The following is a 23,572-nucleotide window of genomic DNA, read 5'->3' on the forward strand; positions in this document are numbered from 1 at the left end:
TCTTTGAAAAAAAAGTACATGTTAGATTCTGGTAAATACGGCTGTGTTGCTTGTGCCCCTGTACGGATCGTTGTCAAACATGTTTGTTTGGTCATCCTTGATGTTGCCATGGCACTGTCTCCAGTTGCAGTTTTTCTCATCTCAACTGTTTTTGTCTTTCACTGTACTGGGTTGGAACAGATGTTGGTACCTGTGGTCGTCGTTTAGTGAGTATTTCAGTATGCTCCTTCTTTTATCGTTTTGTCTTCATTTAAAGTATAAGATGTGGAGGAAAAACTGGCCTTGATGTTCCCCCTTTTCTGGGCATTTTCTGCATCCTTTGCACAAGCATGAATTTTTCGCAGCTGCTTCCATCTTTTTCACAGCGCACAATAATGTGGAAATAGACTGGGTGTTTCCATGTATGTGACCCTCTTCTCGTGCAGTGCGAAATAAGCACGTACCACAAACGAGCTGTGACATGTAGTTTGCTCTTGTCATTGCTGGAATTCTGGCTTTAGCTTCAAAGCCGCACTTGGCACTATTTACACAACCAAGACATCTCCAGGATTGGAGTGGTGCCTGACACCGGCAAAGATGCCTAGAGCTAGTGGGGGCTATACTAATCCAGGTACGACCAAATTAGGAAGGACCACTAAGCTTCAACGAAGAAACTCCTTCACCAGAACAGGAATTGTCCTCCCTGTTGCAGTATTCGGTCACTACCTCCCCCCGTCAGGATTCCTATAATTACCCATGGCCCTCAGTCCCCAGCAGCTGCGGAGCACCTGACCAATCCGGCACTCAGACCTGTCACGCATCATAGGGTGCTAAAAATGCCAGGGTTCGGACATAAAGAACGTGAGACTTCTGAACTCCAGAAGTCGTGCTCTTGCTAAATTGATTTTTGTGTGTCCTACCCCAATATTATTACGACTCCTGTTTCTGTCATTGAGTGCTGTAGCTAGTGGATGTATCCGACGCTACATGGAAACGCGGAAGCAAAATCTGGAGGTTTTGACCATCCTCATCAGCAAATCAGGGTGCATGGAAGGTGGCGATATCTATAGGGGCTTGTTGGTACGGCATATCTTATTTCATTGTTGCGCAAGCTGAACAAGAACAACAGAAAGGCGCATCTTACACACACAGCGCTGTGTGTGTCGGGTTTGCCTTTCTGTTGTCCTCGCAATGAAAAAAAAAGTTGTTGTTTTTTTTAGCACGAAAGTGTTTTGTGCTGAGCCCCACCGGAAATGGGTCCGGTATAGGTACGCCACGCAATCATCTTCGCCATCTGCCGACAAAACTCGCTCATTGTTTGCGGCCTCTATCAACAGCAGGAGGTAGTTGAAACACCCTACATTGCAAGTAGTTATTTAAGGTATTTCAGTTAGTAGCCTCCGTGTTGAGTCTACCATCACATACTTAAGAAATAAACTTGTTGCACTTGCGCAATAATTTTTTCAATGCTTTTACCAGTTGCAAAGGTGAAAAGAATGTCTTCTGTAGGAGTATGTAGTGTACGTCTTAGGAAATTCTTAATTACAGAAAGCCAGAGTGTTTGAAAATATGGCAAAAGTCATTCTGAGGCCTTGTGTATATTTAGGTGCCGAAAAAGAATTCCCTATAACTGCATACTCATTTTCTAGACGCATTGAAACGACAGCGGGCGCCCCTGGTAACTCGCCGCCTTGCTTGACTCGCGTCGTGTGGCTCGGTCATAGCGCCTTGCTCGTCAGGTGCACGATTTCAGAGTTCGTTTATTGCATACCATTGGACACTGCTTCTGCCTTGCCGCAGGTTTACCAACGAGTGCTTCCGACGGCCGCAAGCCCTTGGGTTGCCTCCGCTGATCCCTGGAAGAATGGCAAGCATGTGTACATAGGAAGCCAGTTGGAGCCGATGAGCAGACGATTCTGAAAACACCGCCGTTTATTTTCATTCTGTTTGCGGCACATTACTGGTCACCTGTTGGCGCCAGTAGTTGGATTTCAGCTTGGACTCCCACTTATCTTTTGTTTCGTCAGCGTGTAGCTGCTCATTTCAGCAGCAGCCAATAGGAAATGAAATCTTTCCACGTGCACAGCGTGCCACAGAAATGTTTGTAGCACCTACTGCAGTTTAATTTTATCAGACAGGCTTTGTCCATTCTTTGATATGATTGATCTAACCACGTGTTTCTTTACCTCCGCGAGTGCTCCCGCACCAATAAATGCAACCCTTTGAAAAAGATGCTGGCGGCCTCTGTTTCCTTACTCGTCCAGTCACCGCACATTTCACCGCCATCGCTGGTGCTTGCGTAGATTCCACAGTGCCCGCTGCTCGGCCACTGATTGGACCGCACGGCGAGCGATGCTCTTCGCGCCATCGGAGAATCGCTGGGTGACAGCCACGCTGCATCGCGAGGTCGCCTTTCTTCGCATCAGCGGGGGGTCCCGCTGATCGCGCGAACTCGGCCACTCAACTTGCCGCCGACCTGTGTCGCGCTGCGTTTCTTTACCGCCGTCGCATTTTCACCGGGCCACTAATGCACCAGAGACAGGAGTGTAATCACAAGTGTGTACGTGCATAATGTAGGCCCTCGTTAAAGAACCTAAGGTGGTCAAAATTAATGCGGAGTCCTCCATTACGGCGTGTCTCGCAGTCGAATCGTGGCACGTCAAAGCCGAGCATTTAATTTCGTGGATTTTAATATGTATCCAAGTTAACATAGGCGAAAGCGCTCGTCAAGTTTCGAGTAAGGCAGGCGAGACTTGTGCCGAGGGACAATGGTGATAATCTGCTGACACTTGTACAGAGAAAAGCCAGACGGTGAACGTTCACACATAACTGAGTTGTCTGGGCAGCAGCTGGCACACCTTTGTTATAAGAAATTTGGTGAGAGACAAGTCAATCAAATCTATCGAGAATGAGTCGCGAAATGTATTCAAGCGCGACATCTGCCCACCCATGAGAAATGAAAGCCGTTTTCTCATATATGGGTGCTATAACGTAAAACTATTCCAAACGTTTCTATTCCAATTCTGCAATGAGCCCACCGCGATTGGTTAAAAACTTTTTTCGACCACCCCCACTTCACCTTTCTGTCACGAGACGTCATGAAAACCACGATAGCTCCACATCTGATATATTTATATATATATACCTTTATTCATAAAAACAAGTGGTACAAAGTGCCAAGGCATTAGGAGAAAAGTTGCTACAAAAGCAACTTGACTGGTCCTAATAACCAGAGGGTCCAAAAGGCAGCAGACAGCAAGGAGCGAGAAAAAAGAAGAAAAAAAAGAAAATGAAAGGAAAAGAGGAACAACGAAAATGGAGAAAGGAAAGAGTAATGGCATGTAGTACATAGATTTCACTTAAACAATTTGCTGCACACATGAAACAGCTCTGGAAAAACAAACAATATAGATATATAGATACACAAAACTCTTAAAAATAAAAACATTTGGTACATGGTTAAACCCAATTCTTAGGGCAATAGAAATTATACAGGTCTCGGCCAGAACAATTTGGTACATCGATGGAGGCAGATCTGAGATTATTCAGCAGAGTGGGGAGAGTGTAACAAGTCATTTGGCTACCATAGGTTGAACGCACATGCGGCACATGCCAGTATTCCGGGGACCTGGTGTTATAACATGGGTTGTTGTGTTTTAATCTAGCCAGAGATGAAACAAGGCTTAAGTTCTGTTTCGTTTCTTTTAGGTATCCAAGAGCAAGGCGGTAGTTAAACATATCACTGGCTTTAAGTACACGAAGTTTTTTAAATAGGGGCTCAGATGGGGAGTCAGAGGGCATATCACTAATTACGCGAACAATTTTCTTTTGTATAACAAGTAAACGGTTAATATTTGTAACAGATGCGGTGCACCAAATAAGGCAGCAATAGTGAAGGTGGCTCGCAAACAAAGCATTATAAATTAACATTTTAATCTTTCGAGGCATGTAGCGAATAGAGAAAACGCGTCCAGTAATTTGGGAGAGTTTGACTGCAAGAAAATTAATATGATCGCTCCAGCTCATATTTTCATCAAAAAAGACCACGAGTGTTTTCACAGAAGGGACGAGTTCAATTTTAGAAGACCCTAACACCACGTCCCTATAAAGACAGGTATTCTTATTCTTTGGTTGAAATAAAATTGCCTTTGTTTTTTCAGCATTCATCTTGAGACCATTTTCTAGAGACCATAAGTACATTTTTTCCAAACAAGAGTTAGCCACTGACACTAGCTCCGAAGCATCATTGGACGGAAACAGGACAGTAGTGTCGTCGGCATAGATTATGAATTTGGCATCGGGATCGATATTAACGAGATCATTGACGTAAAGATTAAACAGAAGAGGCCCAAGGATACTGCCCTGGGGAACACCTGCCGTAACAGAAGAAATTTTGGACGATTTGTTGTTAACGCACACATATTGGCATCTATGCTGCAAGTATGACCGAAATAATTTTAAGGCGACACCGCGGATACCATAGTAGGTAAGTTTATGACTGATGGAGTCGAATGCCTTACTAAAGTCAATAAATACCCCTAAAGTAAGCTGGCGGTCCTCAAAATTTTGCAAGACGTATTCTTTCTGCTGAAGAAGTGCAAGCTGAGTCGATCTGAGTTTGCGAAAGGCATATTGCGAGTCAGTGAGGAGGTCTTTAGTTTCAAGGAAGTTAGATACACGGATAAAAATTATTTTTTCTAAAGCTTTCGAAAAGATTGGGAGTATAGAGATTGGTCTGTAGTTGGACATAGCTGATTTATCACCTTTCTTGAATATAGCTAACACTTTTGCAGCTTGCATTTTACGTGGGAAGACACCACTAGCGAGTGAAAGGTTATAGATATGCGTTAGCACTGGGGCAATTACATCGATAACATATTTAACAGGTTTCATCTGCAAGTTATCTATATCACACGTGCTACTGTCTTTTAAATTGGAAAAAATACGTATAAGTTCGCCTTCATAAGTTGGCCGGAGAGAAACGGTGTCATGAGGCGCGGCTTTAATATAACGGCAGGCAGTGCTATTTGTGGGCAACGTGCTAATGTTTGTGAAATAATCATTAAAAACGTCAGGTAACATTTCAGGGCTAATATCAACCCCGTCTTTTTTAATAATAACAGGGAGTAGGGCATCAGGTGAACGACCGAGTAGCGAATTGACCTTCTTCCATATTTTCCTACTATCGCTCGAACAGGATTCAAAATACTTGTTATTATAGCGAATCTTAGCAAGCCGCAGCTGCTTATTAAGTTTATTACGGTATCTCTTAAACGTGGCTAGATCTGCCATGTCACGGGACACGATGAACTTGTTATATAGACTATTCTTTTCTTTTATTTCTTGGAATAGTTCGGCCGTGATCCACGGTTTTCTTATCTTTGAGGAGCGCTTTGTTCTAGTACGAGTCGGAAAATGCCGATCGTAGAGCACACAAAAAATGCCCAAGAAAGTTTCATACGCGAAGTTAGCACATTTTGACTGAAAAATTGAACTCCAGTCAATATGTCGCAGTTCATCACGAAACTTCTGCATTCGCAAGAGTGTAATTACCCGAGTGGAAAATTCACATGGGGAACATCTTTTAATTCTGCGGTTTACACTGAAAACAATTGGCATGTGATCACTCAGAACAGAAGAACAGACACCAGCTTTGGTATTGCACTCAGGGAAATTAGTAATAAATAAATCAATACCGGTGGCTGTGTGGCCGGTCACTCTTGTCGGCACCGAGATAACGTTTGAAAAACCGTAGGAATGTAGCAAGAGCTTAAAGTCACGAGACAAAGGGGTTAATGCAAGTAGGTCAATATTAAAGTCGCCACCCCAACTAACTTCATAGCGATTATTAGAGATATAAGTAAAGAAGTTTTCAACGAAGAGAAAAAAACGCTCAGTGTTAACATCAGGCGGCCTGTACCATGCAGTAACCAATATATTTAGCATATAACTGAAAGGACCTCATAATCTTTGGTCACAGTACAGAAATCTTCTATACGCTGCACTACTAATTCGTTTCGAACCAGAATGCTAACTCCACCGCCACGTGTAATCGTCCTCGACTGCGTGAAGCATCTGTAGTTCGGAGGGTGCCAAACTGCCGAGTTTTGGTGGTACCACGTTTCTGACAGCATGATAAAATCGAAAGAGACGCCTAGACTGCCAAGAAATGCGTCGAGATCATCATGTTTATTGCAAGCAGACTGACAATTCAAATGGACGCATTTTACGCCATTTCTGTGTGTAGGCCCAAAGTAGTTAAACAAGTCAGAAGGGCACACCCAATCAGCACAAGATATGGTTGACGTATACAAATACAGTCCCCAGGAATTCAGGAAACTAGTTTGGCAAGGTCATTGGGGCATTTTATCAAGTGCGCGCGATCGCCCTCTTCTTTTCAAACAAAAACTTTGCCACTTCGGTGCCATGCATAGCAAAAATCGTGCTCATGCGCCCATGCTTTAGCCAACTTCAGTAGGGCCCTGTTTTGCGTAGTTAGGTTTTCCATCATGTACGCGCCGTTCTGAACAGTTGGCAAAGCCTTACGTTTACCGAACCATTGATCCCTGGTCGATTGATTCGAGAAGCGGACGAGGATTCCAGGAATCTTATCTGAACTAGAAGGCAGCCGGTGGATCGCAGATACACTTTGCTCAGTTAATGGTGCGAGCTGAAGTTTTGACGCAATAGCGTTAACCTCAGACATTAAAGATTCCTTGTGTTTTTTCTGGATGCCATGAAGTTCAATGTTTAGTTTCGTGCTGTGGTATTCCACCAATTTCCTCAAGTTTGGACACTCTGTTGTTCAGGTTCTTAATTTCGACGTTGTGCTTCGCAACATCAGAAACAATGGTGTCGTATTTCTTGGCCATCATGTTCAGGGATTCTTCCATGTCATGAACGACTTTCTTCAGAGGAAGCAGTTCATCAAGTTTGCGGTTGATGTCAAGTAGCACGGTGGCAATGGTAGAATCATCGCTCTCTTTCTGACTTGAGCCGCCAGTTTTGCAATGTTTGGGGCAATCCTGACACTTCCACATTTTTTTTTTTTTTGCTGTGCTCCCTTTGACTTGAACATGGATTCGGAAATCCCTGAACATGGGCCTAAGTGATAGGCCCCGAGACATTCGCAACAAGACATTGAGCGTTCGTCAGTATTGATGTTCCCATTACATTTAGTGCATATAGTATCTTGCAACGATGTCATGATGTCACAAGCATATGCAAAAAAAAAGAACAGAATAACACGGATATTACGAATACATGGACTAACAAATGCAAGATGGCAGCAGCAGCAGCGAGAGCGCTCTTCAGAAAATAGAGCTCAGGTTTACGGAATAGGGTTTAGACACCAACTTGAAATAATGGAAGCGGCGTTCGTGAGAGACGAGTTCACGTCCAGCTGCTGCTGCTGCCAAATGACTCGTTTCACTGTGAGGCCGCCGCTTTTATGGCCCAAGGTGGCGCCAAGATCCCGGTGACGTCGTAGGTCAGTCAATTGCACGCCTGGTGTAGATGCGTCTGGGCATGCGCAGAGCAGCGGAATACTGGCTGGTGACGGAGGCCCGATGATTAGGAATCTTGACAAGCCCCAGGAAAGCCAGGACGACAGGCGCCGAAACAGCAGCAGATAGCTGAAAAAATGGAAGCGGCGTTCGTGAGAGACGAGTTCACGTCCAGCTGCTGCTGCTGCCAAATGACCAATATGACGTTTACACACTGATTATGCATAATTTGACCGAACAAAACAGAAATAGTTATTTCTGATTTGACGCATTTTCGCCATTTGCCCTCGGCTATTGGTCAAAAGTTTTCGGGCGGCACCCACTTCACCTGCCTCTTACAGGACGTCACAAAACCGCAAAAACTTGCCGCGTCAAAGTGACGCGCACGCGTTAAAGACGTATTAATATGCCGAACAAAACTGAATTTTCTTCTGAATAGCTGCAGGCTGCCCCGTTCCGAAAGGAATAAAAGATGGCTGCCGCCGATCGCTCCGGAACTGGCTACTCGCCCCTGCCGGAGAGCATGGGTTTATTTCCGTGTAAAAAAAAAATCTTTTTGCGTGGCCGTGTAACGTTCTCGAGAAATTTCGGCGCGTTTACTACCTCGTTCTGCCAAGTTCTCTTGGCTGACGATCCGTTTTAGAGTCATTCTTAAGCTTCCATTGCATGCCGCCGCGATTGTCGAGGAGCCACCGCCAGCTCAGTAAGAGAAAGCGGACCAATCGCAGACGCCGGCACCACCCTCTTCATGCGGTTATCGATATTCAGTGCAGTAGCTCGGCCCGATCGAATCCCTATCCACTTGAGCATGCTCGTCGCCTCTTGTGAGCTGATTAGATAAGCCGCTCAGTGCACGCAATGGTATTCGTTTTTCAAGCAAAGTGACCTCTTATGAACGAGGGGAGCATTTCATTGGTTTTTTCAGACAACGCTGTGGGTGACAGCCCGATGCTTGCGTCGGTGGTTACGGAAATTTGACGTGAGGAGATTGGAATTAAAACATATTGGAATAGTTTTACGTTATACGGCTCATGTAGTGTGATCTTTCGAGCAAGATTGCGGCGAACGAATAAAAGGCAAAATACTCAGTACATAAATCTCTTCAGAATAATTTGTTAACGTTACACCAACGTGACGTACGAGCCTTACAATACTAAGCTGTTGGGCTAGTTGGTTTAAGATGATTATTCCAAAGGGGAGCGCAGAAGCGTTGCGGAAAAGTGGAGACCTGGGGCGCTATAACGTAAAGCTATTCCAGACTTTTCTATTCCAATTCTACAATCAGTCCTCCGCGATTAGTCAAAAGCTTTTTTGGACCACCCGCACTTCACCTGTCTGTCCCGCGACCTCACGAAAACCACGATAACTCCTCATCTGTTATGACGTGTGCACACTGATTATGCATGATTTGACCGAACAAAAGAAGAATTGTTATTTCTGATTCGACGCCATTTCGCCATTAGCCCTCGGCTATTGGTCAAAAGTTTTCGGGCTGCACCCACTTAACCTGTCCGTCACGCGATGTCACGAAACCGCAAAAGTTCACCGCGTCAAAGTGACGTGTACGCGTTAAAGATGCATTAATGTGCCGAACAAAACTTAATTTTCTTCTGAATAGCCGCAGGCTGCCCTGTTCCGAAAGGAATAAAACATGGCTGCCGCCGGTCATTCAGGCACTGGATACACGCACCTGCCGGAGAGCATGGGTTTATTTGCGTATAATAAAACATTCTGGGTACCCATGTTACGTTTTGGAGCACTTTTGGCACGTTCACGCCCTTATTCTGCCAACTATTATTTGCTGAGGATCCGTTTTAGCGTCATTCTTAAGATTCCGTTGCATACCGCCGCGATTTTCGACCAGCCATCGCGAGCTAAGTAAGGAAAAGAGGACCCGTCAAAGACGCCGGCACAACCCTCTTCATCTGGTTATCGATTTTCAGTGCACTGGCTCGGCCGCATCGGATCCCTCTCCACTTGAGCGTGCTCCTCGTCTCGTCAGCCGATTAGTTAAGAGAAGCCGCTCAGTGTAGACAATGTTATTCGTTTTTCAAGCAAACAAAAGTGACCTCCTATGAACGAGGAGAGCGTTTTATTGGTCTGTTCAGACAACCCTGCGGGTGACCGACCGATCCTGGCGTCGGTGGTTACGCAAATTTGACATCAGGAGATTGGAATAAAAACATATTGGAATAGTTATACGTTATAGGGCCCCTAGATAGCAAGGATGCTCACTTGCAAATAATCATATTTGCAGACACACACCACCAAAAACGATACTTCGCATGCGCTGCCATCAAGAATTGTGAAAAAAAATTAACATTTTTTAAGAAAAATCGCCGAACGGGGCTTACATCACTACACCAATAACGACAGCTAGTGTGGGTGACAGGAACAACCACACGTACACGTGGCCTGAAAGTAATCATCCCCCCAACAAAAACTCCGGGGGGGGAGGGGCCGCCACACAGGAGGAGGCGCAGAAGCTTCAGCCTAGGGCGAAGAACGTCAATTCCTTGTCCATCATATGCACTGACGGGGCACTAATACAAAGGTTAAGGTGAGCGTGAATCTGACCTGCCTCGAGGATGTCCCTTTCGAGTCGGTCTTTGGATCTGCTTATAATATCCCTTTTATCGAAAAACGGTTTACAGCCACATTCCCTGCAGTGCGCAGGAAGGTGCGCGGAGTTGCTCAGGGTCTTTAAATATGAAGAATGTTTTCTTAGCCTGTCGTTTAGACAGCGGCCCGTCTGCCCAACGTAAACTTTTCCACAGTCGAGTGGTATCTTGTGCAACACTTAGGCGGCACAGGAGGCGAGGGTCTTCGTGTGTTTCTTTTCGCAGTTCTTCTAATGGCCGTTCTCAAGGGCACACAACCGAGAAAGCTTGAAAGGAGCGTGAAGACGAGATCAACGCCGTATTCTTGGCCGATCCTTTTGAGTTTGTAAGAAATCGTGTGGAGATATGGCATCACTACAAACTTATTTGGCCTCTGGCGTACCATACATTAGGTGAAGCCTGGAACTTCTTTAAAAGTATTGAACCCACTGCGACTAGCACATTCAACGCACATTCTACCTCTTGACTGCTCTCACACCAAACTGGAAAAACGGGGTATAGATTTGTCGTGCCTCAAGTCATCCCTGACCAAGTCTTGTGTACCGAGGGTTGGTCATAGTTTTGAACTACAAGTGTCTTGCCTGAAAGTCTAGGGATTCCCTACGACTGTGCTACTCGCAGTGGGTTCAACACTTAAAACCACTGAGACCGAGTGCTTCGCGGTGGTTCAGCGTGCATCGCATATTCTACTGCGTCAAAAGCCATGTAGGCAAAGTAACATAAGCATTTCATATGGTGCGTCAGAAGGATTTCAAAAAGGTAGGAAACGAATTGTGTATGATGTGATATCGAAATCTTTTATGGGGATGCTGTTTACATCTAGCCCCCGTGTGCATCATCCGCATGTTTTCCCAGAGGGGGTACTCTGGGAGGCTGGCGTCCGTATCGTGGACCATTTCGGGGAGAGGGAGAAAGAGTGTGGCGACGGTGCTGCACCAATAGAGATGGGCAGTAGGAGAGGGGGAAAAGATTGTGACGAAGCGCCTGCGTACGTGGCCTATGTTACTGTGATGTTGACGTCACGGCACGTCGCAGGTGCCGGCTGCAGTAGCGGATGCGGCAAATGCATGGAGGGTGCGGTGAGCGCGGCGGAGATTGTGTAGGCGAAGTCTTGAGCCGTACCACAAAAATTGTGATTGCATAACGTTTGCAGCCCTTGTGTGCAGCTCATGTATGCAGTCTAAACAGCTTCGCTGGTAATCCGTCCCCATATGAATGTTGCGGCCCTTCGAATTTTTCAAGTGTGCTTTGGAGAATGTCCCAGAAGAATACGTTATTCCTACACTTTACAAAACATTGATCAATCGTTTCAGGAGGTGAACACAAACGGTACTTTGCAGACGACGGCACGAAACAACCGCTTTTTCCAACCATCGTTTGAGAGCAAGGGTTGCCTAATGTAGCCAAAAGAAATCTGTTTTTATCATTCTACGGACACGCTTAACTACATCTAGGTAATAACATTCCACATAATTGAGGCGCCCGATAATGAGGAACTGGAAAAACGTTTGTATGAGTGCAGCAAAATATCTTTGTGGGAGGCAGGGAAAATATAATCCGTACAAAAGCGAGCGTTTAGAAATTGAAAGTCTTCAACTGCCTCTGTCAAGAAACACCAAAGGTGCATGTCTGACAGATGACGACAGAAATTTTTCTGGAAGGTAACTTATTAATCGAAGTTGTAACATCTCGCTCAGAAATGTACTATTTACGTCAAGAAAGAATAATGAAACGGAGAAGTCAAACAAAAGATAGCTCAAAGAAGAAGGAGCTCAACAAACTCATGAAAGAATTGAGTGTTTTAGAACAGCACAGCCGAAATAATAAGCTAGAAATTTATGGGAACCCCACTGACATCATCCGAAAACCCAATTTCAACGATGAAAGGAACTTTAGCTGTATCAAAGTGCATGTAAAAGAATGAGATATTGATGCCATTCATCCTCTAGACGTGCGCTCGTACAGACTATCGCAGTAAAATTTCCTACAAGCACAGTCGGGGATAAAGTTTTGTAGGTAGCAAGAAAATGCAGAGTAAACACTTCTATCCCAGGTTTTCAAGGCGAGAGCAACGCAGCCCATATTTATGAGCACCTGATCGCTGCCAACCAGGGCTGTGCAAGATACTTTGAAATTGTATCGAGATACGATACAATATACTCGGGAAACAAGTATTTGAGGCACAGATACAAGATACTACCGCAATTACTATATCCGATGTTATACTTCCTATTACCCTATTGCAAAACCCAGTGTCCAGTGCCATGCCGTATTATGGGCTCCGTGTCGCCCGCTGGATGCAATGGCGCTGGGCAGGCGCGGCATACTGGGAGGCGCTAGGTGCTGGTGCGAAAAACAGCTCTAGGGCGTAAAGTACCCAGTGCCTGGCCGCCGTATATATTTTTTCACTATAAAAAGCAACAGAGAGCATTTGAGCGCAATAAAAAATGGGAAAATAAATGTTTCCACCAGGATTGGGTGGATCCCAAGCTCGGTACCTTACCACTACGCCATGCCAGGACACGGGCTTCTGTGGATAATTTGCCATGGCAAGGTCAAGGCGTAGCTTTAGTTTCGCAGAGACGGGTATTGCACTGCCATGTGCTGTCGCCCCGCAACTAAAGCTTATGCCTGAATAAGAAGAAAAGTTGCTGTCCTTGCTCAGTAGTGTGCCTGGAAGTGCCACAACATCGATTGTCGTTTGCGACTCGTGTTTTAGCTTCGAAAAAAGTCCTATATGAAACGTCGACCCCGGACGCTGTATGGGCTGTTAATGCTGATTTTGACAGCAGTTTCTTGTTCTTCGCGCAAGGGATATGCAACGTTTTCTTAGTTAAATGATACGTTTCAATCTGCACGTCTGTCTAGTCACATATATTCGTCACAGAATTGTAAGCTAGTACTGGAAACCTTCGGCGACAGAATGCACATATACCTATGTTTATTACGCGTCATACTGGCATTCATAGCTTCTTGTGCTGATGCTGTAGACATGAAAAAAAAAGGTTTATTGAAGAATACAGATGGGAAAGCTGAAATAGAGAGTGATTTATCCTCATAAAACTTGTTGATTCCTGAACCCAGACGGGCCGATAGCATGTAGACGTACTCGGTGGATACGCTAGCCTTAACCTTCGATGGAAGGGACCGATCTCGCTGCGGGTGCCTGGCGAATGCTAAATGTGTGCCTTTGAGCCTCACAACCTTTTATCTATTATTTGGAAAGGGAAAGTGCACAGATCGCCTCAGCTTTGTTATCGGTGCGATAATATCAATCAGCGGTATGCTTCGAACGGGGGGCCCGTTCGAACGCGTCTGAACGAATTCTGGGTTTCGTCTCGACTTCACAACACTGCGACAACATAGACAGCTCCCAGTCATCGCATACATACTACCTACTAAAAAACGATGCGTCCTCTGCGTTTGCGTGGTTTCGTTCAAGAATGTAGCTATCCGCCCAGTCAAAAAGGAAACTGCAATAAAGGAAAGTCATCTTCAGTGTCAAATATGCATGCATAAACAGGTTGGCTGACGCACCCTCATTCCCAACTGCGACACGAAATAGACTTTTATGACCCCAAGATATAGCGTTAGTTAGGACAAGAGGCTAGTATGAAGCGATGAAACTGTATAAAGCATTTAATGTACAGCAGCGCCTATCTTCCTTGCGTACTCGAACCAGTGCGGCACAAATGCAACCAGGGTAGTTTCCACTGCGAACTGTAGCGAGAACCAGTGCGTGTACAGCACAGACCAGTGCGCCCCAGTTATGATCCAGCGTTCTCACTGGTGTCCCATTGACTCCCAGCGAGCGCCAGCGTCCCAATTGCGATTCCGTGTCTAAAAACGCGCGGGTTTCACACTGTAAGGCGATGGTTTTTGTAATAGGGTTGTATCTAAAGATACTTCGTTACATTCGCGAATTTCTTATAGATCTATATATGTAGCAGTAAGCGCGTGTGCACAAAAATGTTTGCTTGGAAGTTTCTTAACGTCGACCAACGTTGTTTCATTTGAATGAAATGTGTCAGTATGTCAAAATGTGTTGTCTTGCAAGCTCAAAGCGTAATATCGTCATTCCGAAACAATTTGTAGGGGTTGCTTTAGCTGAGTAACATGAAAGCTCTTTATGCGCTGCGCTGTCAGCGGTTTTTTTCCTTGTCGCTTTTGTAATTGATGGGATACGCTCTTCTGCTTGCCGACATGCTGCGGGGTCGCTATCTAATTACAAGAACGTCGACAATAAACCTCTGCACCATGGCACAGACAGCGCCGAAGAGCTTGGCCTTGTCCGTAAACGTATTACCGTTTACACGTGTGGAGCATGGTCCAAAAAAAATGCTTTTCGTGCGTGCGAGCAGAGTCACGTGCACAAAATAGCCGCCTTATGCACAAGTCTCCCCAAAGCAGCGCCATCCACGCTTTCGTTCACAACAGTCAACCCAGGTCAAACTTACATCCACGAGAGCCTTCAAATCACTGATGTGAGAAAGCCACTAGACGCAACGCAACCCCATCCTTGCATTTATCAGACTTCGTAATAAAGTACCACTAAATACAGACTTCGTTAACGACACTCTAGTGGCATCAGAATTTGCGTGAAAGACACCGCAAGCACTGGCGCATGCAGCACAGTACGGTGGTTAACGAGCAAGTGTCATGGCGCCGACGTAACTAATGACAAGAAAAGAAAAAGGTCGGCTGTGCACAGGCGTTCGCACGCTTGTTGTTGTCGAGATAGCGAGAACGCCACCACGTGACCCTCCTCCACCAATACGGACGCGCAGACCTCATCACCTACCCTCGCTGGAGGGTCTGGCGGAAAGAAAAGATTGCCGCTGTCTTTACTTTTGCTGAGATAGCTTAGTCGCAGCAGTATCAGCCTGAGAAGCGGAGTTTTGCAAGATACACGATACACGTATTCTTGTACCGGAAATACAGATACTGATACCCCTCTTGCAAGGTGTATCATGATAAAGATACATGATACCCAAAGAGTATCAAAGATAGCATCTCAGAGACATGTATCTTCAATAGTGCCGAACACTGCTGCCAACAAAGTACTCAAAGCTAAACGTCAAAAAAATAGGAAATTCACTTGGGTGACGCAAGGTAAAATTCTGATGAGAAGAGCAGAAAACTCGCGCGTAATTCAGGTTACCTGCACAATTTTCTCGCTTAAGTTATCTATAAGAAAGTTGCTGGCCCTGAACCACGCGATAAAAATCTATCTGCAATAGCGCTATCTATCTCTCAAATTGAAAAGGCATGGCATTCCAAAGATCTTGAATAACCTGCTTGTATATTCATCCTAACACAAATTGACGTATAATGTAATAGCCATAACCGAAACGTGGCTGAAAGAAGGCGTAACCGCTCATTTACCTGGTTACACTATGGCACCTAGGCCTCAGCCAGGTTCAACATTTGGCGGGGGAATCGCGCTGTTTCTAAAAAACCAAATTGACTTTGGCATTCTTCCTAGGATTTCCCAATCTATTCTTTTAGCTGAGACAATGTTTATTCAGATTAAGTGTCAAAATACAGTGGGTGCCGTCTACCGCCACACCCTATCCAGGCTTCAATGATTCCATCTGCGCTATGCAATCTCTTACGACGCTTCTTTATAGTCACTCAAATTCCATTGAACGCATGCGGAGATTTCAATATTACTTTCTGCGATGACAATTCTTATTATTTATTTTTACTTCAGACACTTAGACCGTATTTAAAGAACAATAAACTGAATTGAACTGAACTGAACCGTTGCCGAATTTCCGAGGCCACAACTATTGAGCCTAGTTGGAATCGGTCGGCGTATAACAGGGGTAATTGAAGATCGCAGGGATAGGCCTTCGTCCTGCAGTGGACATAAAACATGATGGTGATGTTGACGATTAACAATTCAGAAGACACTCGATAAGCGGACAAGGCAACAAAACCGCCGACAGCTGACCGCAAAGTACACCAAGGCTCAACCACTGGGCAGCGACAACCTGGGGGAGAACATCAGAGCTGTCGTTCGCAGGAACTACAGAAGCTCTTTCCAAGGTCGCATCCTCAAGTGGCCTCAATCGCCGACATCGTCAAAGAGGAGGCTACGTCTACTGCTCCATCGGTAAAATTTGCGTCACACAAAGGATCGCTCGACTGCATGGAGGATAAGCGGAAGTGATGCTAACCAACTTCAGCAGGAAGTTCAAGCACATCAACAAGGGCGCGGCGATCGCTTACATTGAGGAAATTGTGGAAACCAGCAATGTGTTTGCCCTCTAGAATTCTGCCGCATCCACCCCGACGACCATATTTCCCGAACCACACATCGACTTATATCCAAATCTCCCCCTGACAAAGTGGCAATAGAACAGAAGTCTTCTCAGACAATACAAAGAGTGCTTTTCGACGTCATCAAGGATGCGACTAATACCAGTTGCAAGGCATCGCATTATAAACAAAGAGTGCGCTCGACCTCTCCGCCAGAGCCCTTAGCGAGTTTCGGCGCGAGAACGTGAAGATATAAGGTAACAAGTCGACGAGACACCATCCAGCCATCGAAAAGCCCGTGGGCCCGTGGGTGAAGAAAAGGACAGAACCCTGCGTTTCTGCCTCAATTATTGTTGACTGGACAAGATCACGAAGAAGGACGTACACCTCCTCCCAAGGGTAGACGATTCATTGGATCGGCTCTGCAACGCTAAATACTTCTAGTCGATGGATTTCAAGTCTGGTTACAGCAATGTAGGTCGACGTCATGCACAAGACATGGGATGCGGTCCTGCCGTGCGTAATCTTCGCTTTAACACGGCATCGCAAGAAATAACTCCGATGACGCCGTTCGAGCTTGTTTACGGAAGGAACCCGACGCGACTCTCGACGCCATGCTGCCGCACGTCACCGACGAAGAGAATCTCAATATCGTCGCCTATCTCCAGCACGCCGAAGAAGCCCTACAGCTTGCCCATCTCGCCTCATGAATTATCAGAGGACCGACAGCCGGCGCTAAAATTTTCGCCGACGATACGAGGAATACGTGCCTTGCGAACATGTTTGGGTTTGGTCCCCGATGCGCCGATGAGTACTTAGAGAGTTTGTACGCCGCTATTTCGGACCCTACAAGATCATCCGACTCAGTGGCGTAATTGACTACGAGGCTGTGCCAGACAGCATTTCGCTATCACAGCGGCACCGCTGCCGACCTGAAACATTCCATGTTGTGTTACTTAAGTCGTTCTATCAGCGCTAACTAACATTACGACTATGCATAGCGATACCTTGAACTTTTTTTTAGGACTGTGTTACTTAGGAGTGTTTTTTTTGTTGTTTTGTTACTTTTGTTTTACAAGTGTCCTTTTGTTTTTCGCTCTCTTGTTTGTAGCATCGGGAGGAAGCTTTTTGAGAGGGGGCATTGTCACACGTGACCGGGGTAGTTGGAGAAGTATGGGAGAGGCCGTTGCCCTGTAGTGGGCGTAACCAGGGTGATGATTATGATTGTCACGGGTACCTGTTCATCTTTTTAGGGTAAACCGCTTTTCACGTCTAACAAATTTTATCGCTGAGCGCGTGACGTACCCCCATCTATCGCAAGTTTCTCGAGTGTTATCGATGGTTCTATCCGTTGTCTGTTGTCGTCGAAGCTCGCGTAATCTGAATTCATGTATGCGCGACGCGAATTACGTAGAACTGTGGGGAAGACGCGCGGGCACCAGCGATTACTCTGGAACCTTCGATGTCTCATGCACAGAAGCCGACGCGCTTGAGCGGCAGATCACGTTTTCGACGATGGCCCACTCTGTTCACCGCTCTCCTTGTTCTTTGAGAGTAGCCCGCTTTTTAAGGGCACAGGTTCGCCTAATAAAACGCTAGTTTTGTCAATCACAGTTTTGCTGCTTTCTTCACCGTCACTACTACGTCACAATATTCAAGCGACAACGTATACTATCATTTTCGTGTCATAAGGAGCCAACAAGCACTGACACCAAGGACAACATAGGCGAAATTATTTGTACTTAATAAACGAAATAATGAAACGATAAATTATTGGGAATGAAAGTGGATGAAAAAACAACTTGTCGCGGGTGGGAAACGATCCCACATCCTTCGCATTTCGCGTGCGATGCTCTACCAATTGACCTACCGCGGCTTCGTTTCCCGATCTACTTTCTTGGTATTCATGTTTTCTATTAGAACCCTGGAAGTGTTATACAGCGCCACCACTCACAGACCTTGGCGGCGGATGGGGCGCATCCTTTCTGCCGGAGGCGTCGCGAGAACGTGATCTTTTTGGGTGAAGGCAATCGGTCATTAAACCCACACATGCTACCTGAAGGCGTCAATGTTGCCGGATTCGAGACCCTCGTTGTGTAATAAATGAGAAGAAAGTGGGTTCACCGAGGGACCCGATTTTTATTAGTCATAAGAAGCCAACAAATACTGACACCAAGGACAACATAGGATAAATTACTTGTGCTTGTGTGGGTTTAATGACCTGTTGCCTTCACCCAAAAAGATCACGTTCTCGTCACGCCTGCGGCAGAAAGGATGCTCCACATCCGCCGCCAAGGTCTGTGAGTGGTGGCGCTGGCTAATACTCCCAGGGTTCTACTAGAAAACATGAATACCCAAAAAAGTGGATGGGGAAACGGCGCCACGGTAGCTCAATTTGGTGGAGCATTGCATGCGAAATGCGAAGGTTGTGGGGTCGTTCACCGCCTGCGGCAAGCTGTTTTTTCATTTACTTTCATTTCCATTAGTTTATCATTTCTTTATTTCATTTATTAAGCACAAGTAGTTTCCCCTATGTTGTCCTTGCTGTCAGTGTTTGCTGCGGCCTTATGATATGACTAATAAATATCGGGCCCCTCGGTTAACCCGCTTTCTTCTCGTTTACTATCATTTTCGGCCCTTTGTAGTTATAAGGTTGCTATTTTTGTTAACAAAATAACAGTACCAGCATTCGCCACGCCTGAACTCTTTTCACCTTACTATAGGCAATTTTAATTTGCCTGCATGCTGTAGTTCAATTGGAAAAGGATTAACTGAATTTCACTAGACTACAATTTGAAGTCAACTATCCCTCGAAGTTAAAGTAGCAGGAAGCTTTACACAAAGTGCGAAAATATGTTATTGCAATATCAATATTTGTAAACAGTACTTTTTACTTCCTGTCGTCAGTCTATTCTATTTGTTTTACCTGTTATACGTTCTAATGATGTGATTATGAACATGCCTTGTTATGTTCTTCTTATCAGATTTTATTTGTATAATCGCACTGTTAACCTGTCCGACGCACTGACCACTAGGCAATGTGGCCTATCGGTTTAGATAGTTTGCAGCCATCTCTTGTGATTTATTAATAAAGTGAACGAATGAGCCGGGATTCAAGTTGCCTAACAAAAAGGTGAACCAGGCCAAGGCCTCGACTCTCTGGGGTAGGAAAATGTTATCTCGCCGCACGGACTAAACACATGTGCTCCGTACACAGGTAGAAAACACACGATGGAAAGCTTTCAGCCTGAGTCGTGCGTCGTATAATAGCTGCCGAACATGCATAAGTCAAGGTGTTACGAACACATCGCAAGCTTCAGCTCGGCTCAATATGGAAAACTGCCGGCTCAGCTATTTGATAGAGGAGTACGCCTAAGTACTTCAATTCCTGCCTCCAATGAATACATGTGAACTGAGTGTGCATCGAACGCCATAGACTAAGCCAAAGCCATGAGCCCTTCTCAAATTTAACTGCTGCACCAGAAGCCGAACAAAACTGCTGCATTATCGCTAGGGCAGGCTACACTTTTCGTGTCAGCACAGAAGGAGGCTATGACATCCGCACAGGGAAGTACGTGAACCTAACTTGGTGACAAGGTGAATCCGAGAAAGGTCTGACCCTTGACAACTCGGGGTAAAGTCGTTCCAAGAACAAAGCGAATAATAGGGTGCACTAGGGACAGCCTTGCCTTACCGATGCCCTGAGGTAGATAGATGTGGATAGACAACCATTAACTATTATCCTTATTTTGCCATTAGCATAACAAATGGTGATTCCTATAAAAAGACGTGACCCAATGTTTTTTTGTGCTCTAAGACACGAAACAGGAAGTAGCCCTTAACTTTATGGAATGCTTTTCCGAAATGACCTGACCTACACTTTCTAGTACATACTCTAGAAAAGACCGCGCAACGCGAATATGTGTCTGTTTTGATCTTCCTCTGATGCCACATATTTGATGGTCTCTCAACGCTGATGAAATTACGTTTTGAAGGTGACCAGTTAATATCTTCGCAAATATTTTATAGTCCATGTTGCAAAGTGATGTGGGGCGTTATCCCCAAGCGTTCTGTAATTAATTTTTATCACTACATTTTGGCATAAGTACGTTGTGTCCTTGATAGAGCGTGGCGGGTAGGCGTCCAAATTCGTAAGCTTCGTCGTATAGCTTAAGCAGAAAGGGAGCAAATACAGAGCAAGATCACTGACAAACGTCTGAACTCGGGCTGTCAGGCCGAGGAGGTTTGCCTTTAGCTAATGAAGCAATGGTTGCTGCTACTTCCGTGATATGCTCTAACAAGATCATCACATCCTTTTTGACTAAGCTATAGTAGCAATGAAAAAAATGTTTGCTCCTGCAGTCTCACTATTATTTACTTATTTTAAACTGTACATCGGTGACCAACCCATCACACGGAAATCTACTATCCGAATACTCGGTATGCACCTAGACGAGAACTGCACAGCTAACACTTGGTTCCAATGCGTTACGAAGACCAGCATACAAATCCTGCACGCTTTACGCAGAATCTCTACCCGCACTTGTGGAGTAAACGAACGTGAAATGCGGCAGTTCGCTCAAGCTTTTCTTGTCTCCCGTATCATGTGCGTGCTGCCGTATCATCCAGTCAACCGCACACAGATGCACGCGCTCGACCGGTTACTTAACGAAGCCAAACGCATTGTAACTGGACTCCCAAGGTACACAAGCGCCGAAGCGTTTAAAAGTTCTAGCAAACTCAACAACCTGTCCGAGCTCGTAGACATGCACATCTATACACAAGAGACGAGACTTCGCGCCACAAAAGCCGGGCGACACACGCTCATGCTCCTCGGGTATGACGTCCACAAAATGCCGATTTTGCCCAACAACACGCCGCCGTGGGAGATCACGGCTCTCACCGATGGCAGGCCACGTCCTCTCAATATGGGCCCTACTCAGCGAATGCGGCGCCTTGCATATGCCAAGAGGCATGCTAAGGCTACGAGTTCACTCTCCTTGACTGAACGCATCATATACACGGACGCTGCACTGCCTGTAGACGACGTTAGTAACACCTGTTATGCGACTGCGTGGTACGACCAGACAAATGAAAATCAGAACCGCCGCCATCATATATCAGTAGAAGCAATGTCCAGCACCCGCGCTGAGCTAATGGCCATCCTAGATTATTTGGAGTGGGCCCTCGCAAATTCATCTCAAACTGACCCTGTTCACCATCATGTGTACACAGATTCCCAGGCTGCCCATCGGGCATGTGCTAATATTATTTACACAGATCCCGTACTGCAGAATATCCGCCACCAGGCACGCCTGCTCCGCGAATGCGGTCACGATGTCACCATTCACTGGGTCCCTGCGCACTGCGGTATCCCCGGAAACGAGAAGGCTCATAGACTGGCGCGCGCTCATCTCTCTACCGCGCTAGCCAGAGCCTCCGATAATCCTTATCCTCTCTTAGCTACCACACCTGAGGTAGCAGACCCAATGGCAGACAAGCATGCGACCAAACAACGACGTGCCGCCTACCTCGCAGCAGTGGGCAATCCACTCTCTATACCGTCACTTCCACCGAAGGTATTCACACGGCGAGAGTCAGTCTTGCTTCGGAGAATTCAGACAGGCACCCTCCTTACTCCTCACTTGTTGAACCGTTTGCACAAGGGTGGCACACCACCACCCGTAAGTGGGTTCTGCTCCATGTGCACATGTCGTGCTGATCTAAACCACCTTTGTTGGGAGTGCCCCCTCTACATCCCACCAAGGCTTCGTGCCCTGGCCACCATACAGCGGGGACCCTTGCCTTCTTCTCTCCGGACTTGGGCTTGCCCGGATACCACGTCTCCGGAGCATGCCATCGAGCTCTGGCGAGCACTGCTGCTGTTCCTTCAGGACTCTGCAGCACCACCCGTCGGTGATCGGCTCCGCGACAGCCACAAGCGTCATGCCGCCCCCACTTAGCTGCCTCCAGGACGTTCATTAATAAAACGGAGGCAGCCTTACCCTTCCCCTTTTCCAACAACACCCCTCCTCTTTCCACCGCAGCGTCTTCGACGCATTTCATGTGGAATAAACGTGGTTTCATTCATTCTATTATTTACTTTATGCTATGAAAAACATTTTCATAATGATCAGCGAACGTTTTCATAATTCTCGCCTGTTCATTAACAATCGCTCCGGCATATTGTGTATCAGCACTTGCTTCGATAGAGCATGTCGACGCTCATCACCAAGCGAACGACCACGAGGTTGTTGCTCCAAATACCGCCTACGGACTAGTTCCCCTCTGTATCTCTCAAGGTGACTGAATTTGTGCTTTTAGGTTGTAAATGCCGTCCATGTGCTCGCCAGGCTGCAGCCATTCAACTTCTTGTAACTGATCTAGCAACGTACACAGTTCTTTAATTTTACTTTTTAGAGCGCAGGTCTTACGCGCAAGTTCCTGCGGCTAGCGTCGGCTTTCCTCGTAACCTGGCGAACGAGCGCAGACAAGGATGAAAGGGCGAACGCGATGAAAGACGCCGATAGGAAAGATAGCGGGAGCATGAAAGCGGAGGAGGCAGGTATGGTAAAAGCGTGAGAAGAAAAGCGTAGTGGCCTCGCAAGACGTGCTCGGCTGCTACAATAGCTACGAGATTGCGCCACAGTAGCGCACGTCGTCTATGTGGAAAGAAAGCGGAAGTCTGTCGGTGCCCGCTGCTGTGAATCGCGCCCATGCGTCGCCCACGCGCTGGCTCTCACGATCTTCCGATTAGCGAGGCAGCTGTGCCACACTTCGCTGTGTTTGCAACGTGGCGCACGAGACCGATTGTTCGCGCCAGCCAACATATTCGAAAATGAAAACACGTATAGAGTTGCGCTTTAATTTCGCATTAGGAACTACCGTAATCATCGTTAAACTTTTTTTCTGAAAATACAATATGTAAGGTTCTTCAATGACTATCAGTTTTACTCCTTGCTTGAATATATCCCACTGCGCAAAAAGAGATAAAAATTGCGACTTCATACTTCGATAACACTTAGTGGAACGCGCCAGAGAAAAGGCTTATGTGAGAGTAACACAATAATAATTTGCCATAAATAAAAAATCATGAGCCATTCCACTCAGTGAAGGTGGGAGACCTGCGAAGCTGTATAGCACACAACAAAGAGGAGACACAGAATTTGAAAGAAATGTACGAACACATTTATTGGCTCCATC

General features: G+C 46.0%; 2 protein-coding genes across 4 annotated transcripts in view; both read left to right on the forward strand.

Moving 5' to 3' along the window:
• Nucleotides 1-1,868, forward strand: part of LOC142580140 (uncharacterized) — a 545,246-nt gene extending 543,378 nt beyond the window's left edge. For 2 of the 3 annotated variants that reach the window (XM_075690972.1, XM_075690974.1), the window contains exon 5: nucleotides 1,780-1,867. The gene's annotated coding sequence lies outside the window, so the exon portion shown is untranslated. Of the gene's footprint in view, nucleotides 1-1,779 lie in introns of all 3 variants that reach the window. The other variant, XM_075690973.1, reaches the window with a different exon arrangement.
• Nucleotides 1-22,410, forward strand: part of LOC142578534 (uncharacterized) — a 150,352-nt gene extending 127,942 nt beyond the window's left edge. Inside the window, exons 2-4 of the mRNA XM_075687908.1 lie at nucleotides 591-610; nucleotides 3,276-3,294; nucleotides 20,748-22,410. Coding sequence (XP_075544023.1) covers nucleotides 591-610; nucleotides 3,276-3,294; nucleotides 20,748-22,332 — 1,624 coding nt within the window. The 3' untranslated portion in view covers nucleotides 22,333-22,410. The remainder of the gene's footprint in view (nucleotides 1-590; nucleotides 611-3,275; nucleotides 3,295-20,747) is intronic.
• Nucleotides 22,411-23,572: the final 1,162 nt, after the last annotated feature.

The sequence above is a fragment of the Dermacentor variabilis genome, chromosome 4, assembly GCF_050947875.1.
Source record: "Dermacentor variabilis isolate Ectoservices chromosome 4, ASM5094787v1, whole genome shotgun sequence".
Classification (NCBI taxonomy): domain Eukaryota; kingdom Metazoa; phylum Arthropoda; class Arachnida; order Ixodida; family Ixodidae; genus Dermacentor; species Dermacentor variabilis.